Here is a 19,142-nt window from a genome sequence, read left to right on the forward strand (position 1 = left end):
GGGGGGGGGGGGGGTTTGGGGAGAATGAGGAGGGGGATCTCAGAGAAACCGCTAAAATTCCAACAGGACCAGACAGGGCCAAGAATGTTGATCCGGGGAGCCCAGAACCCGGTGGGAAGTCACAGTCTAAGGATTATGGGGTGGGGGGGTTTCAGACTGAGATGGGGAGAAATGTCTTCCCCAGAGAGTAGGTGGGGGGGGGAAGCCTGGGGCCAAAACATTGAATGTTTTCAGGAAGGAGTTGGATGAAGTTCTTGGGGCTGAAGGGGGACAGCGGGGAACAGGGAGGAAGGAGTCGGATGGTCAGCCATGATCCCATTGGATGGCGGAGCAGGGGCCGAATGGCCTCCTCCTGCTCTTGTCGATTGTGTCAAAAAGGCGCTAGTGAAAGGCAGCTCTCTGTCGTTGCAGAGTCACCTCCAGCACGCACACGGAGGTTGGGTGGGGGGGGTGGTGACAGGAGCTCACTTCCCACCATACCTTCGAACAAATCCTCCTGTTCCTTCGGGTCCACACCACAATCAGTTTGTCTGGTTGCCTGCAACAAGGACGGGAAAGGCGTCAGTGCCCTCAGGATCCGACCTCCACCTTCCGGCCCGGACCAGCACCCTCCCCAGCGCCCAGCCACCGCGCGCCCCTCACACCCTCCAGCCAGCCCACTCCCCTCCCCGAGTGACAGACCACCCAGCCCGTCTCGCTCGCTCGCTCGCCGCTGTCACCGTGTCCCGCTCCCATCTCGTAACGGCCGAACACCTCAGACCTGCATTTACCCCAGGATGCCCCCTCTCGAGTGCTGCTCAGGGGCCTGCAGTGACTGTGGGCGGCTGAATTGTACACAGCAAGATCCCGCGGATGGCAAGGCGACAATGAGCTGCAACATCTGTCTCCTTTAGCCCCACATGTGATTTCATTAAGAGGGGACAGCACGGTGGCTCAGTGGTTAGCACCGCTGCCTCCCAGTACCAGGGACCTGGGTTCGATCCCACCCTCGGGCGACTGTCTGTGTGGAGTTTGCACATTCTCCCCGTGTCTGTATGGGGTTTCCTCCAGGTGCTCCGGTTTCCTCACACAGTCCAAAGATGTGCAGGCTCGGGTGGATTGGCCATGCTAAATTGTCCCATAGTGCCCAGGGATGTGCAGGTTAGGGTGGATTGGCCGTGCTAAATTGACCCATAGTGCCCTGGGATGTGCAGGTTAGGGTGGATTGGCCGTGCTAAATTGTCCCATAGTGCCCAGGGATGTGCAGGTTAGGGTGGATTGGCCGTGCTAAATTGTCCCATAGTGTCCAGTGATGTGCAGGTTATGGTGGATTGGCCGTGCTAAATTGTCCCATAGTGTCCAGTGATGTGCAGGTTATGGTGGATTGGCCGTGCTAAATTGTCCCATAGTGTCCAGTGATGTGCAGGTTATGGTGGATTGGCCGTGCTAAATTGTCCCATAGTGCCCAGGGATGTACAGGTTAGGGTGGATTGGCCGTGCTAAATTGTCCCATAGTGTCCAGGGATGTGCAGGTTAGGGTGGATTGGCCGTGCTAAATTGTCCCATAGTGTCCAGTGATGTGCAGGTTATGGTGGATTGGCCGTGCTAAATTGACCCATAGTGCCCTGGGATGTGCAGGTTAGGGTGGATTGGCCGTGCTAAATTGTCCCATAGTGCCCAGGGATGTGCAGGTTAGGGTGGATTGGCCGTGCTAAATTGTCCCATAGTGTCCAGTGATGTGCAGGTTATGGTGGATTGGCCGTGCTAAATTGTCCCATAGTGTCCAGTGATGTGCAGGTTATGGTGGATTGGCCGTGCTAAATTGTCCCATAGTGTCCAGTGATGTGCAGGTTATGGTGGATTGGCCGTGCTAAATTGTCCCATAGTGCCCAGGGATGTACAGGTTATGGTGGATTGGCCGTGCTAAATTGCCCCATCGTGTCCAGGGATGAGCAGGTTAGGGTGGATTGGCCGTGCTAAATTGCCCCATAGTGCCCAGGGATGTGCAGGTTAGGGTGGATTGGCCGTGCTAAATTGTCCCATAGTGCCCAGGGATGTGAAGGTTAGGGTGGATTGGCCGTGCTAAATTGTCCCATAGTGCCCAGGGATGTGCAGGTTAGGGTGGATTGGCCGTGCTAAATTGTCCCATAGTGTCCAGTGATGTGCAGGTTATGGTGGATTGGCCGTGCTAAATTGCCCCATCGTGTCCAGGGATGAGCAGGTTAGGGTGGATTGGCCGTGCTAAATTGCCCCATAGTGCCCAGGGATGTGCAGGTTAGGGTGGATTGGCCGTGCTAAATTGTCCCATAGTGCCCAGGGATGTGCAGGTTAGGGTGGATTGGCCGTGCTAAATTGCCCCATAGTGTCCAGGGATGTGCAGGTTAGGTGCATTATTCAGGGGTAAATGTAGAGTAATAGGGCAGGGGAAAGAGTTTGGTTGGGATACTCTGCGGAGGGTCAGTGTGGACTTGTTGGGCTGAAGGGCCTGTTTCCACACTGTAGGACATCTATTCTATTCTATTCTATTCTATAAGACTGAGAGTTATTGACCGCAGAGAGAAGGTCCCTGCACTGTGGCACTCCCCATCACATCCATCGAATCCAGCTGTTAACATCATTTCCACTCTCCAGGAGGGTCCTCAGGTTAACTACTCAACTGAAACCAACAGTACAGCACTCCCTCAGTACTGACCCTCCGACAGTGTGGTGCTCCCTCAGTACTGACCCTCCGACAGTGCGGCACTCCCTCAGTACTGACCCTCCGACAGTGCGGCGCTCCCTCAGTACTGACCCTCCGACAGTGTGGTGCTCCCTCAGTACTGACCCTCCGACAGTGCGGCACTCCCTCAGTACTGACCCTCCGACAGTGCGGCGCTACCTCAGTACTGACCCTCCGACAGTGTGGCGCTACCTCAGTACTGACCCTCCGACAGTGTGGCGCTCCCTCAGTACTGACCCTCCGACAGTGCGGCGCTCCCTCAGTACTGACCCTCCGACAGTGTGGCGCTCCCTCAGTACTGACCCTCCGACAGTGCGGCGCTCCCTCAGTACTGACCCTCCGACAGTGCGGCACTCCCTCAGTACTGACCCTCCGACAGTGTGGTGCTCCCTCAGTACTGACCCTCCGACAGTGCGGCACTCCCTCAGTACTGACCCTCCAACAGTGCGGCACTCCCTCAGTACTGACCCTCCGACAGTGTGGTGCTCCCTCAGTACTGACCCTCCGACAGTGCGGCACTCCCTCAGTACTGACCCTCCGACAGTGCGGCGCTCCCTCAGTACTGACCCTCCAACAGTGCGGCACTCCCTCAGTACTGACCCTCCGACAGTGCGGCACTACCTCAGTACTGACCCTCCGACAGTGTGGCGCTCCCTCAGCACTGACCCTCCGACAATGTGGCACCCCCTCAGCACTGACCCTTTGACAATGTGGCACTCCCTCAGCACTGACCCTCCGACAGTGCGGCGCTCCCTCAATACTGACCCTCCAATAAGGGAATGTGGTAGTCTGATGGTATAATCGCTGGACTGTTAATCCAGAGATTCAGGTAAATCTCTGGGGACAGGATTTGAATCCCAACCCTGCAGAAGGTGGACTTTGGATTCAGTAAAAACATGGAATTAAGAATATAATGGTCACCGAGAAACCGTTGCCCATTATCAGGAACAGCCCATATGTTTCACTCATGCCTTTGCGTGCGGGAAATCTGCTATCCTTACCTGGTCTGGCCTGCACATAACTCCAGACCAATTGTGATGTGGATGAGTCTGAACTGCCCGTCTGGAATTAGGGATGGGTCATGGCCAGGCACACCATAACCCTGTGGATGACTGACCTGTTGGCCTGGCCTCTGGGATGTAATGAGCTTCCTGAAGGTCTTTGACACCACTGTGGTCAGTACGGTCAATTTTCTCACTTGGTGGGTGTGTCGGGGTGCTGGCTGATCATGGGGCATGTTGTCATGGAGACGGGCCTAGTGTCTTTGAAAAGCCTGAGACCTGTCCTCTGCGCAGTATGGCCTTGTCTACTGGAGGGATAGGAGCTGAGATGGGGGATGTGATGCCAAGGGATGATGGGTATATGTCGCACTGTGTCATACATTAGACCGCCAATATACCTTGCAGGATATTGTCACGGTATCAGAGCATGTGAAATAAGGGGTTAAAAGTCTCAGACTCTCTCCTAACTGGGGCCACTTAAAGTGTGGCGTGCTGAGGGAAGTGAGCGACTGCGTTGGCCACACGGGTTTTCATGAATGTGGTTACCAGGAGCAGTGATAAATGTCTGTTGTGCTGCTAAGCTCTTGGTGGCTGGTTCCTGTGTTACGGGAATTAACACAACCGCTCCCTTCAAAGAAGTTGCCAGCGTTGGAGGGTTTGAGCTACAGGAAGAGACTGAACTGGCTGGAGCAGTTTTCCCTCGAGCGTCAGAGGCTGAGGGGTGACCTTATAGAGGTTTATTACGCCATGAGGGGCATGGATAGGGTAAATAGACAAGGTCATTTTCCCTGGGTATGGGAGTCCAGAACTAGAGGGCATAGGTTTAGGGTGAGAGGGGAAAGATTTAAAAGGGACCCGAGGGGCAACTGTTTCACGCAGAGGGTGGTGCGTGTATGGAATGAGCTGCCAGAGGAAGTGGTAGAGGCTGGTACAATGACAACATTGAAAATGGATGGGTATATGATTAGGAAAGGTTTAGAGGGATATGGGCCAAGTGCTGGCAAATGGGACTGGATTAATGGAAGATATGGACAAGATGGGACGAAGGGTCTGTCTCCGTGCTGTACATCTCTATGACTCTAATTGGGACTAGATTAATTTAGGATACTTGGTCGGCATGGACGAGTTGGGCCGAAGGGCCTGTTTCTGTGCTGGATAACTCCATTATTCGAAGTCCGGAGGCCCTGTCAGAGGACAACAGCACGGCTTGGCATGAGCCCACAGAGCAGGCTTCAAGCAGGGCCTAGCTCGTGGTTTTGTTGCCCTAGCAACACTGGCGTCACCCACAGGCAGACACAGGATCATGCGACAGGGCGGGAATGCGGGTGTGAGGATTAAAGGGAGATTCTTCACCGGTCAGCTAGCTGCCTCAGTTCAGCTCTGTCTCTCTCTTTCTCTCTCGCTATCTATCTCCCTCGAGTCCGGCCTATTTTAGTCGGAAACAATGAGCCCTTGGCTCTCTCGCCCTTGCATGTCAATGGAGCTCAGCCCTCCTGAGTCAGGCTTCCCGGAATTAGCTACGTTCTCCGTCACTTTACCCAGCAGGCTGCTTATCTCTCCCCTCGCAGGCCGCAAGGGCGTATCTCGTAGCCGAGCAACTCAGCTAACAACCTCTATCCCACCCCTAACACTCAAGGACAGCATTCCGGCCTGCGGTTGTAGTCCACCCCCACCCTACCACACCTACTCTGTTGCTTCTCTGTGACAGCTGAGTATGTCTCTGTCACAACCCACTTCATCCGGCAAACGCTAAACCAGATCGGGGTGCGGGTGGAGCCCATGCATCCCATCGGCCGGCTGCCCCTTTCAATATGACGACTAATCTCGGACCTCGGTTACCAGTTTTCAGCCCCGTATCCCCTTGACCACCCCTCCCCCACCCCAAATCTTTGTCACTCCACCCCTCCCTTTTCCTTTCTCATGCTGTCCGTTCACAGGATGAGGGGCAGGCTGGCCAGGCCAGTGTTTATTACCCAGAAGGCATTGCTGTGGGTGTACAACGTAGGCCCAGACCAGGGTAGTAGTAGACTCGCCAACTTTAAGGGCATTTGGATAAACATATGGATGAAAACGGAATACAGTGTAGGTTAGATGGGCTTCAGATTGGTTTGACAGGTCGGCGCAACATCGAGGGCCGGAGGGCCTGTACTGCGCTGGAATGTTCTACGCTGTGTGTAAGGACGGCAGTCTCCTTCCCTTGAGGAGATTAAAAACAGAAAAACTCAGCAAATCTGCAGAGAGAAAGCAGAGTTGACATTGCGGGTCCTCCTTCTTCAGGCTTTGGGACCTGTTTTTGCTTTCGTGAACCCAGACACGTTCTTCCCAACAATGGATTCACGGTCACCATCAAGTTCTTAATTCTATATTTTTTTTTTAAAATGAAAACCAAAATTCCACTATCTCCCATTTGAACCCAGGAACTGGTACTGATGGTCCTGGATTAACAGTGTTCCTGGTGCGGCCACACTTGGAATATTGTGTACAGTTCTGGTCCCCATATTTCGGGAAGGATGTGGAAGCATTGGAAAAAAGGTGCAGAGGGGATTTTCCAAGATGTTGCCTGGTCTGGAGGGAAGGTCTTATGAGGAAAGGCTGAGGGACTTGAACCTGTTCTCATTGGAAAGAAGACGGCTAAGAGGGGATTTAATAGAGACATACAAGACGATCAGAGGATTAGATAGGGTAGACAGTGAGAGTCCTTTTCCGAGGATGATGACGTCAGCTTGTAAGAGAGGGCAGAAATACAAATTGAGATGTCAGAGGCAGGTTCTTTAGGCAGAGAGTGGTAAGGGTGTGGAATGCCCTACCCGCTAATGTAGTCAACTCAACCACATGAGGGAGATTTAAACAATCCTTAGATAAGCACATGGATGATTTCGGGATAGTGTAGGGGGACGAGCTGAGAATAGTTCACAGGTCGGCGCAACATTGAGGGCCGAAGGGCCTGTTCTGCGCTGTATTGTTCTATGTTGTATGATAATACCACTAGGCCATTGCCTTCCCCACTCTTAGTGAAAACCAATTTTCCCTCATCTCGGTACTAAACGATTGGGCCTTTATCCCAAAACTGGGTCCATTGTTCTAGACGCCAACAGGGGAACCAATCTCGCGGCGCTGACCCTCTCAATCCCTTCAGAATCTCGTACATCTCAACGCTCTCATCGCTCATGCTTCCAAATCCGAAGACTATCGATCCCAGTTTCCTCAGCTTCCCCATCACAGGGCAGGATTAATCTGCCTCCAATTCAGCACTCTCCTTCCTCGAGTGTGGATTCCAAAAACCCACCACGCCCAATATTCCCTGGCGCGGTCTCACCAAAGGCTGCAGGATTCAGAGCAGGACTCCTGTACTCGAAACGCCTTCTCAATCAAGAGTTCAGGGTCAGGAACTCACCTCCTGACTCCAAAGCCCTCCCCCCACCCCTCCCCTGTCCACCGAGTTCTGAAGGGAGGGTCGCTGGACCTGAAATGTTGACTCTCGATTTCTCTCTGCGGGTACCTGCTGAGGTTTCCCAGCTGTTTCTGCTTTACAGTTTGCATTCCCAATGGCTTCCTGTCCCACCGTCGACAAGGGACAAGTCAGGAGGGTGAGGGAATACTCCCCACTTGCCCCTGGATGCGGGGGGGGGGGGGGGTGAAGGTGGAGGGGGGGGGTAGCTCCAACAACATTCGAGAAGCTCCACACCATCTAGGGACAAAGCAGCCCCCACTTGATTGGCACCACACCCCCTCCCTCCACTCCTCAGTAACAGCAGTGTGTACCATCTACAAGCCGCACTGCAGCAACTCCCCGAGGGTCCTCAGACAGCGCCTTCCAAACCCACGCCCACTTCCATCCAGAAGGACAGGGGCAGTGGGAACATCACCCCCTGCAAGTTCCCACTCCCCATATCGGCCGTTCCTTCAGTGTCGCTGGGTCAAAATCCTGGAACTCCCTCCCTCAGGGCATCGACCGACTGACCATGGACTACAGAGGTTCAAACCAACAGCTCATCACCTTCTCAAAGGGGCAATTAGGGATAGGGGCTTGCCCAGCCAGCAACACCAACAATCCAAGTTCCAATACAGCAATACGATGGTCACCCTATCTTAAGCTTTTTTCTGATGTTAACTACTGACCCCAGGAGACTGAGAACTCCCCCTTGGCACCTCTTCAAGGCTTGAACACAGACTGCTTTAGTCTCTGAGGAGCGGTGAGTGGTGCTGAACATTGTGCTATCATTGGTGTACATCCCCACGTCTGACCTTATGACAAGGGGAAGGTCATTGATGAAGCAGCTGAAGATGGTTGGGCCCAGGACACTCCCCTGAGGGACTCCTGCAGAGATGTCCTGGAGCTGAGATGACTGACCCTCCAACAACCACCACCATCTTCCTACGTGTCCAACCAGCAGAGAGTGTGCCCCCGATACCCACTCATTCCAGGATTTGCCAGGGCTCCTTGATGCCACACCCGGTCGAATGCAGCCTCGATGCCAAGGGCTGTCCCTCTCCCCTCACCCCTCTGGAATCCAGCACTTCTGTCCATGTTTGGACCGAGGCTGTGATGAGGTCAGGAGCTGAGTGGCCCTGGGGGATCCCAAAGTGGGCATCACTGAGTGGGTGCTGCTTGTTGGCACTGTCGGTTACCCCTTCCTGATGATGGAGAGGAGACGGATGGGGTGGTAATTGGCCAGGTTGGATTTATCCTGCTTTTTATGTACAGGACATACCTGGGCACTGTTCCACATTGTCGGGTGGATGCTAGTGTTGCAGTGGAACAGCTTGGCTAGGGGAGCGGCAGGTTCTGGAGATCAGGTCTTCAGACCTCTCGCCAGAATGTTGTCAGGGCCCACAGCCTTTGCAGTATCCAGTGCCTCCAACCGTGTCCTGATAATCACGTGGAGTGACTCGAAATGGATGAACACTGATCTCCGCGATACTGGGGACTGCGGGAGGAAGCTGAGGTGGACCATCCACTGGGCACTTCTGACTGAAGGTTGAAAGTTTCAGCCTTGTCTTTCGCCCTGATGTTCTGGGCTCCTCCGTCATGGAGGGTGGGGATATTAGTGGAGCCCCCTCCCCCTGGGAGTTGCTGAAATGACCAGCACCATTCATTTGCTGTGCTGTCTTTTCACTTAAAAAGTAGAGAGACCTTTCCTCTGTATCGAACCCTGTGCTGTCCCTGTCCTGGGGAGTGTTTGATGGGGGACAGTGTAGAGAGACCTTTCCTCTGTATCGAACCCTGTGCTGTCCCTGTCCTGGGGAGTGTTTGATGGGGGACAGTGTAGAGAGACCTTTCCTCTGTATCGAACCCTGTGCTGTCCCTGTCCTGGGGAGTGTTTGATGGGGACAGTGTAGAGGGAGCTTTACTCTGTATCGAACCCTGTGCTGTCCCTGTCCTGGGGAGTGTTTGATGGAGGATAGTGTAGAGGGAGCTTTACTCTGTATCTAACCCCGTGCTGTCCCTGTCCTGGGGAGTGTTTGATGGGGGGACAGTGTAGAGGGAGCTTTACTCTGTATCTTACCCCGTGCTGTCCCTGTCCTGGGGAGTGTTTGATGGGGGGACAGTGTAGAGGGAGCTTTACTCTGTATCTAACCCCGTGCTGTCCCTGTCCTGGGGAGTGTTTGATGGGGGGACAGTGTAGAGGGAGCTTTACTCTGTATCTTACCCCGTGCTGTCCCTGTCCTGGGGAGTGTTTGATGAGGGACAGTGTAGAGGGAGCTTTACTCTGTATCTAACACCGTGCTGTCCCTGTCCTGGGGAGTGTTTGATGGGGGACAGTGTAGAGAGAGCTTTACTCTGTATCTAACCCCGTGCTGTCCCTGTCCTGGGGAGTGTTTGATGGGGGACAGTGTAGAGGGAGCTTTACTCTGTATCTAACCCCGTGCTGTCCCTGTCCTGGGGAGTGTTTGATGGGGGACACTGTAGAGGGAGCTTTACTCTGTATCTAACCCCGTGCTGTCACTGTCCTGATGATAATTTTCAAATTGACCAGCCCAGATTTCGCAACAAGGATATGCACAACTATAGAATATTTTCAGATTACCCCGTTCCTACATCCAGGCAGGATTCAATGGGGTACCAAATTCCAGACAAGAAGTCTCAAGGGACCCACATTCTCTGACTGACACTGAAGTACTCCCTCAGTACTGACCCTCCGACAGTGCGGTACTCCCTCAGTACTGACCCTCCGACAGTGCGGCACTCCCTCAGTACTGACCCTCCGACAGTGCGGCACTCCCTCAGTACTGACCCTCCGACAGTGCGGCACTCCCTCAGTACTGACCCTCCGACAGTGCGGCGCTCCCTCAGTACTGACCCTCCGACAGTGCGGCACTCCCTCAGTACTGACCCTCCGACAGTGCGGCACTCCCTCAGTACTGACCCTCTGACAGTGCGGCACTCCCTCAGTACTGACCCTCCGACAGTGCAGCGCTCCCTCAGTACTGACCTCTGACAGTGCGGCACTCCCTCAGTACTGACCCTCCGACAGTGCGGCACTCCCTCAGTACTGACCCTCCGACAGTGCGGCACTCCCTCAGTACTGACCCTCCGACAGTGCGGCACTCCCTCAGCACTGACCCTCCGACAGTGCGGCACTCCCTCAGTACTGACACTCCGACAGTGCGGCACTCCCTCAGTACTGACCCTCCGACAGTATGGCGCTCCCTCAGTACTGACCCTCCGACAGTGCGGCACTCCCTCAGTACTGACCCTCCGACAGTGCGGCACTCCCTCATTACTGACCCTCCGACAGTGCAGCACTCCCTCAGTACTGACCCTCCAACAGTGCAGCACTCCCTCAGTACTGACCCTCTGACAGTGCGGCACTCCCTCAGTACTGACCCTCCGACAGTGCAGCACTCCCTCAGTACGGACCCTCCCACAGTGCGGCACTCCCTCAGTACTGACCCTCCGACAGTGCGGCACTCCCTCAGTACTGACCCTCTGACAGTGCGGCACTCCCTCAGTACTGACCCTCCGACAGTGCAGCACTCCCTCAGTACGGACCCTCCCACAGTGCGGCACTCCCTCAGTACTGACCCTCTGACAGTGCGGCACTCCCTCAGTACTGACCCTCCGACAGTGCAGCACTCCCTCAGTACTGACCCTCCGACAGTGCAGCACTCCCTCAGTACTGACCCTCCGACAGTGCAGCATTCCCTCAGTACTGACCCTCTGACAGTGCGGCACTCCCTCAGTTCTGCCCTTCCGACAGTGCGGCACTCCCTCAGTACTGACCCTCCGACAGTGGGGCACTCCCTCAGCACTGACCCTCCGACAGTGCGGCACTCCCTCAGTACTGACCCTCCGACAGTGCGGCGCTCCCTCAGTACTGACCCTCCGACAGTGCGGCGCTCCCTCAGTACTGACCCTCCGACAGAGCGATGTTCCTTCAGTACTGACCCTCTGACAGTGCTGCGCTCCCTCAGTACTGACCCTCCAACAGTGCGGCACTCCCTCAGTACTGACCCGCCAACAGTGCGGCACTCCCTCAGTACTGACCCTCCGACAGTACCGCACTCCCTCAGTACTGAGGCTCCAACAGTGCGGCACTCCCTCAGTACTGACCCTCTGACAGTGCGGCGCTCCCTCAGTACTGACCCTCCGACAGTGCGGCGCTCCCTCAGTACTGATCCTCCAACAGTGCAGCACTCCCTCAGTACTGACCCTCTGACAGTGCAGCACTCCCTCAGCACTGACCGTCCGACAGTACCGCACTCCCTCAGTACTGACCCTCTGACGGTACCGCACTCCCTCAGTACTGACCCTCCGACAGTGCAGCGCTCCCTCAGTACTGACCGTCCGACAGTGCAGCGCTCCCTCAGTACTGACCGTCCGACAGTACCGCACTCCCTCAGTACTGACCCTCCGACAGTGCGGCGCTCCCTGACTACTGACCCTCCGACGGTGCGGCACTCCCTCAGTACTGACCCTCCGACAGTGCGGCGCTCCCTCAGTACTGACCCTCTCACAGTGCGGCACTCCCTCAGTACTGACCCTCCGACAGTGCGGCACTCCCTCAGTACTGACCCTCCGACAGTGCAGCACTCCCTCAGCACGGACCCTCTGACAGTGCAGCACTCCCTCAGTACTGACCCTCCGACAGTGCGGCACTCCCTCAGTACTGACCCTCCAACAGTGCAGCACTCCCTCAGCACGGACCCTCTGACAGTGCAGCACTCCCTCAGTACTGACCCTCCAACAGTGCAGCACTCCCTCAGCACGGACCCTCCAACAGTGCAGCACTCCCTCAGTACTGACCCTCTGACGGTACCGCACTCCCTCAGTACTGACCCTCCGACAGTGCAGCGCTCCCTCAGTACTGACCCTCTCACAGTGCGGCACTCCCTCAGTACTGACCCTCTCACAGTGCGGCACTCCCTCAGAAAGGACCCTCAGACAGTGCGGCGCTCCCTCAGTACTGACCCTCCGACAGTGCGGCACTCCCTCAGTACTGACCCTCCGACAGTGCGGCACTCCCTCAGTACTGACCCTCCGACAGTGCGGCGCTCCCTCAGTACTGACCCTCTCACAGTGCGGCACTCCCTCAGTACTGACCCTCCGACAGTGCGGCACTCCCTCAGTACTGACCCTCTCACAGTGCGGCACTCCCTCAGTACTGACCCTCCGACAGTGCGGCACTCCCTCAGTACTGACCCTCCGACAGTGCGGCACTCTCTCAGTACTGACCCTCCGACAGTGCGGCACTCCCTCAGTACTGACCCTCCGACAGTGCAGCACTCCCTCAGCACGGACCCTCTGACAGTGCAGCACTCCCTCAGTACTGACCCTCCGACAGTGCGGCACTCCCTCAGTACTGACCCTCCAACAGTGCAGCACTCCCTCAGCACGGACCCTCTGACAGTGCAGCACTCCCTCAGTACTGACCCTCCAACAGTGCAGCACTCCCTCAGCACGGACCCTCCAACAGTGCAGCACTCCCTCAGTACTGACCCTCTGACGGTACCGCACTCCCTCAGTACTGACCCTCCGACAGTGCAGCGCTCCCTCAGTACTGACCCTCTCACAGTGCGGCACTCCCTCAGTACTGACCCTCTCACAGTGCGGCACTCCCTCAGAAAGGACCCTCAGACAGTGCGGCGCTCCCTCAGTACTGACTCTCCGACAGTAGTGCACTCCCTCAGTACTGACCCTCTGACAGTACCACACTCCCTCAGTACTGACCCTCCGACAGTAGCGCACTCCCTCAGTACTGACCCTCTGACAGTACCGCACTCCCTCAGTACCGACCCACTGACAGTGCGGCACTCCCTCAGTACTGACCGTCCGACAGTGCGGCACTCCCTCAGTACTGACCCTCCGACAGTGCGGCACTCCCTCAGTACTGACCCTCCGACAGTACCACACTCCCTCAGTACTGACCCTCCGACAGTAGCACACTCCCTCAGTACTGACCCTCCGACAGTACGGCGCTCCCTCAGTATCGACCCTCCGACAGTGCGGCGCTCCCTCAGTACTGACCCTCCGACAGTGCGGCGCTCCCTCAGTACTGACCCTCCCACAGTGCGGCACTCCCTCAGTACGGACCTTCTGAAAGTGCGGCACTCCCTCAGCACTGACCCTCCGACAGTGCGGCGCTCCCTCAGTACTGACCCTCCGACAGTGCGGCACTCCCTCAGTACTGACCCTCCGACAGTACCGCACTCCCTCAGTACTGACCCTCCGACAGTGCAGCGCTTCCTCAGTACTGACCCTCCGACAGTACCGCACTCCCTCAGTACTGACACGCTGACAGTGCGGCACTCCCTCAGCACGGACCCTCTGACAGTGCAGCGCTCCCTCACTACTGACCCTCCAACAGTGCAGCACTCCCTCAGTACTGACCCTCCGACAGTGCAGCACTCCCTCAGTACTGACCCTCCCACAGTGCGGCGCTCCCTCAGTACTGACCCTCCCACAGTGCGGCACTCCCTCATTTCTGCCCCTCTGACAGTGCGGCACTCCCTCAGTTCTGCCCCTCTGACAGTGCGGCACTCCCTCAGTTGTGCCCTCTGACAGTGCGGCACTCCCTCAGTAAGGACCCTCAGACATTGCCGCACTCCCTCAGCTCAGACAGTGCGGCACTCCCTCAGCACTGACCCTCTGACAGTGTGGCGCTCCCTCAGTACTGACCCTCCGACAGTACCGCACTCCCTCAGTACTGACCCTCCGACAGTAGTGCACTCCCTCAGTACTGACCCTCCGACAGTAGCGCACTCCCTCAGTACTGACCCTCTGACAGTGCGGCACTCCCTCAGTACTGACCCTCTGACAGTGCGGCACTCCCTCAGTACTGACCCTATGACAGTGCGGCACTCCCTCAGTACTGACCCTCCGACAGTACCACACTCCCTCAGTACTGACCCTCCGACAGTGCGGCACACCCTCAGTACTGACCCTCTGACAGTGCGGCACTCCCTCAGTACTGACCCTCTGAACAGTGCGTGCTCCCTCAGTACTGACCCTCCGACAGTGTGGCACTCCCACAGTACTGACCCTCCGACAGTGCAGCGCTCCTTCAGTACTGACTTTCCGACAGTGTGGCACTCCCACAGTACTGACCCTCCGACAGTGCGTGCTCCCTCAGTACTGACCCTCTGACAGTGCGGCACTCCCTCAGTACTGACCCTCTGACAGTGCGGCACTCCCTCAGTACTAACCCTCCGACAGTACCACACTCCCTCAGTACTGACCCTCCGACAGTGCGGCACTCCCTCAGTACTGACCCTCCGACAGTGCGTGCTCCCTCAGTACTGACCCTCTGACAGTGTGGCACTCCCACAGTACTGACCCTCCGACAGTGCAGCACTCCCTCAGCACTGACCCTCTGACAGTGCAGCGCTCCCTCAGTACTGACCCTCCGACAGTGTGGCACTCCCACAGTACTGACCCTATGTCAGTGCGGCACTCCCTCAGTACTGACCCTCCGACAGTACCACACTCCCTCAGTACTGACCCTCCGACAGTGCGGCACACCCTCAGTACTGACCCTCTGACAGTGCGGCACTCCCTCAGTACTGACCCTCTGAACAGTGCGTGCTCCCTCAGTACTGACCCTCCGACAGTGTGGCACTCCCACAGTACTGACCCTCCGACAGTGCAGCGCTCCTTCAGTACTGACTTTCCGACAGTGTGGCACTCCCACAGTACTGACCCTCCGACAGTGCGTGCTCCCTCAGTACTGACCCTCTGACAGTGCGGCACTCCCTCAGTACTAACCCTCCGACAGTACCACACTCCCTCAGTACTGACCCTCTGAACAGTGCGGCACTCCCTCAGTACTGACCCTCTGAACAGCGCGGGGCTCCCTGGGGGACTGAGGAAGAGAAAGCAAGAGACTGAATGACTGGTGAAGAGACGGATGCGGGAGAGAGAGAGTGTGACGGGGTTGGGATTGACAGAACAGGATGGCGGTGTGGGCAAAAGGGAGGAAGGGAGAACGAGAGAGGGAGAGAGAGAGAGAGAGAGAGAGATAGAGAGAGCATTTTGGACAGGCGACAGCTGGAATGATATCACACTTGACAAACAATTAACCTTCGACAGATTAAAGCTGCCAACCCACTTGTACATTGGCCTTTGTTGAGTTATGACTCCTTGTCTTCTCAAGTGATTGCTACAACCGTCTCTCTCTCTCTCTTTCTCTCTCTCTCTCTCTGCGGCTATTGGACTTTCAACTCATCACTCACGGAGGGAGGTGGTGAGGGGTGCTGGCTGGGGGATTATTCCACTGGCACTCTCGAACTCTGACCCCTGAGAAAACCATCTTGCAGCTCCGGAGAGAGCTTCCCAGAACGGCGCTACCATATTGTCCGGGCACCTGCCCGGCTGCCAAAATAAGTCTTTCCGTTTTCTTTTGGAAACGTTAAGGTCGGGTCGGGTTGGGGGAGTGATCTCTCTCTCTCTCTCTCACTCTCCGAACTGTGACGGTTGTGGAGGGTTGCGGCAGAGATGGGGCTGGGGGTTGGGTGGGGGGGGCGGGGGGGGAGGGTGCGCGCTGATGTTAAATCCCAGCTGTGAGGAAGTGGGGGGTGGGGGGTGGTGTTGCGGGTTTGGCCCGGGGTCAATGTTCTCTCCCCCAGCTCCTCCTCCTCCGCCACCCACCTCCCTCCCTCCCTCCTCAGCGAGGGGAAGGACCTGGTATCGATCTGAACGTACGCTTTCATAACGCAGGAGAACGGGGGTGCGCACAGCAAGATCCCGCCAGCCCACGCCACGCGCGAGTAACCCAGGACGTCGACCCTTCAGCCCACCCAGCCTGTGTTGACCCATGGGGGCATTTCAAGGCTGGAATACCCTTTGCCTCCACACTGTCTGTGTCTCACTGTTCCCCCGCCCAGAATCCCTCCAGTGTGGAAGCAAGTCGTTTGGCCGATCGTGTCGAAACTGTCCCTCTGAAATGGCCAACCCACCCTAACCTGCACATCCCTGGGCACTATGGGACAATTTAGCACGGCTAATCCACCCTAACCTGCACATCCCTGGACACTATGGGACAATTTAGCACGGCTAATCCACCCTAACCTGCACATCCCTGGGCACTATGGGACAATTTAGCACGGCCAATCCACCCTAACCTGCACATCCCTGGGCACTATGGGAAAATTTAGCACGGTCAATCCACCCTAACCTGCACATCCCTGGGCACTATGGGACAATTTAGCACGGCCAATCCACCCTAACCTGCACATCCCTGGGCACTATGGGACAATTTAGCACGGCCAATCCACCCTAACCTGCACATCCCTGGGCACTATGGGACAATTTAGCACGGTCAATCCACCCTAACCTGCACATCCCTGGGCACTATGGGACAATTTAGCATGGCCAATCCACCCTAACCTGCACATCCCTGGGCACTATGGGACAATTTAGCATGGCCAATCCATCCTAACCTGCACATCACTGGGCACTATGGGACAATTTAGCACGGCCAATCCACCCTAACCTGCACATCCCTGGGCACTGTGGGACAATTTAGTGTGGCCAATCCACCCTAACCTGCACATCCCTGGGCACTATGGGACAATTTTGCATGGCCAATCCACCCTAACCTGCACATCCCTGGACACTATGGGACAATTTAGCACGGCCAATCCACCCTAACCTGCACATCCCTGGGCACTATGGGACAATTTAGCACGGCCAATCCACCCTAACCTGCACATCCCTGGGCACTATGGGACAATTTAGCACGGCCAATCCACCCTAACCTGCACATCCCTAGGCACTATGGGACAATTTAGCACGGCCAATCCAGCGTAACCTGCACATCCCTGGGCACTGTGGGACAATTTAGTGTGGCCAATCCACCCTAACCTGCACATCCCTGGGCACTATGGGACAATTTTGCATGGCCAATCCACCCGAACCTGCACATCCCTGGGCACTATGGGACAATTTAGCACGGCCAATCCACCCTAACCTGCACATCCCTAGGCACTATGGGACAATTTAGCACGGCCAATCCACCCTAACCTGCACATCCCTGGGCACTATCGGGATAATTTAGCTGGAATTCCTCTGCAGTTCTGGCAGCTTCTGGTGAGGGAAAATCCGAGTTCGCGTTTCAGGTTGAGTGATGCTCCCTCCGAGTTAGTCATGTCTGTCCACGGAGCTAATCCCCTCCGAACCAGGCAACATCCTGATTACAGCGTTTCTGTCCCCTCTCGGATTTTCACAACAGATTTTACCGACACGCAGTGTGGACCAGGTATTCCCAATGGCCACGTTTGACTGGCTTTCCCGTTCTGGGCAACCGTCCGAAAGGACTCCCAAACATTTTCTCCGTGATTTTGTAATCCTTGGGATGGTTGCCTTGAGCCGGGAAGGCGTCTCTGAGCTCCAGTCAAAGCAAAATAAAAAGCCTCATGTTCACTTTCTCCTTCAGTGACTGAGGTGAGGTGCTGGAAATTGCAAAACGTTGTCAAGTGCTTAGAGGCATTGACACACACACACACCCACGGTGCTGTTGAGGTTTCAGTACTGGCCCCAGGGCATTCAGGGAACAACTCTCACTCACTGTCGCTCAGACAAACCATGCTCGCTGACACAGCCACTCAGAACTCGGAGATAAATACCTCACCTGAAAGACCCTGCATTCACTGCAGCACTCCCTCAGCACTGACCCTCCGACAGTGCGGCGCTCCCTCAGTACTGACCCTCTAACAGTGCAGCACTCCCTCAGTACTGACCCTCCGACAGTGCGGCGCTCCCTCAGTACTGACCCTCTGACAGTGCGGCACTCCCTCAGTACTGACCCTCCGACAGTGCGACGCTCCCTCAGTACTGACCCTCCGACAGTGCGGCACTCCCTCAGTACTGACCATCCGACTGTGCAGCCCTCCCTCAGTACTGACCCTCCGACAGTGCGGCACCCCCTCAGTACTGACCCTCCGACAGTGCGGCAGTCCCTCAGCACTGACCCTCCGACAGTGCGGCACTCCCTCAGTACTGACCCTCCGACAGTGCGGCACTCGCTCAGTACTGTCCCTCCGACAGTGCGGCACTCGCTCAGTACTGACCCTCCAACAGTGCGGCACTCCCTCAGTACTGACCCTCCGACAGTGTGGCACTCCCTCAGTACTGACCCTACGACAGTGCAGCACTCCCTCAGTCCTGACCCTCCGACAGTGCGGCACTCCCTCAGTACTGACCCTCCGACAGTGCGGCACTCCCTCAGTACTGACCCTCCGACAGTGCGGCACTCCCTCAGTACTGACCCTCCGACAGTGCGGCACTCCCTCAGTACTGACCCTCCGACAGCGCGTTGTGTCTAACTGAGCGCATTCCTATATGAATGAGGTAGTGCTGGCTCAGATGGTAGGCTGGCCTAATGTTCCCTCCTAATCCTGCCTTCCACCTCTGGAAGTGATTTCGGATCGCAGGATTGGGATGAAAAGAGAAGCAACACAGAGACGCAGAATCCCGGTGAGATCATCTGATCTTTGGCAGCGTTCCCTCAGTTGGCCTGTTTTGGTCACTTGGCCTTTGTCTGAATCAGTGGGGAATTTGTGAAATGTAAACTCAGAACCAGTGCCTGCTCAATTCCCTCTCTGCTCCAGCTCAGTTATTCTTGTTTCTCCGCCTGGGAAGCGAGCGGATCCCAGCCAGCCTGAAATCCCAGGCCTAATGATCCTCTCTCTGCTGCTCCCCCCTCAGCCCCGGCAAACTGGGTTGTGATCTTTCTGTGCGCCTGATCAGCTGCATTGGCGCTTCCTCCATCACAAAAAGAATTTACGGCACTTCCCCGCCGAGTCCTCCGTTGGCGAACTGGTAAAAGGCACTACGTAAATGCAATTCCTCCCTCCCAAGCTCTTTTCACAACAAGACAGTGGGATTGGCGGGGTGTTGGCGGGATTGTGGGTTGACTAGATGATCACCCAGCCCAGAGGAGTGGCCCAGGACTGGGATCCAAGCCGGTGAAACGCCACCCTCGTCAGGCCATCCCATCCGGTGT

At 56.3% G+C, this 19,142-nt stretch overlaps 1 protein-coding gene across 5 annotated transcripts in view; it reads right to left on the reverse strand.

Annotated features, from left to right (window-relative positions):
- Positions 1 to 19,142, reverse strand: part of LOC122546736 (EH domain-binding protein 1-like) — a 165,287-nt gene that overhangs the window by 134,103 nt on the left and 12,042 nt on the right. For all 5 annotated transcript variants that reach the window (XM_087983698.1, XM_087983699.1, XM_087983697.1 and 2 more), the window contains exon 2: positions 481 to 538. In XM_087983698.1, the coding sequence (XP_087839824.1) occupies positions 481 to 538 (58 nt within the window). The remainder of the gene's footprint in view (positions 1 to 480; positions 539 to 19,142) is intronic.

Source organism: Chiloscyllium plagiosum, unplaced genomic scaffold (assembly GCF_037043375.1).
Source record: "Chiloscyllium plagiosum isolate Xiang-an unplaced genomic scaffold, Cpla_swu_hap1 HiC_scaffold_46, whole genome shotgun sequence".
Lineage (NCBI taxonomy): Eukaryota > Metazoa > Chordata > Chondrichthyes > Orectolobiformes > Hemiscylliidae > Chiloscyllium > Chiloscyllium plagiosum.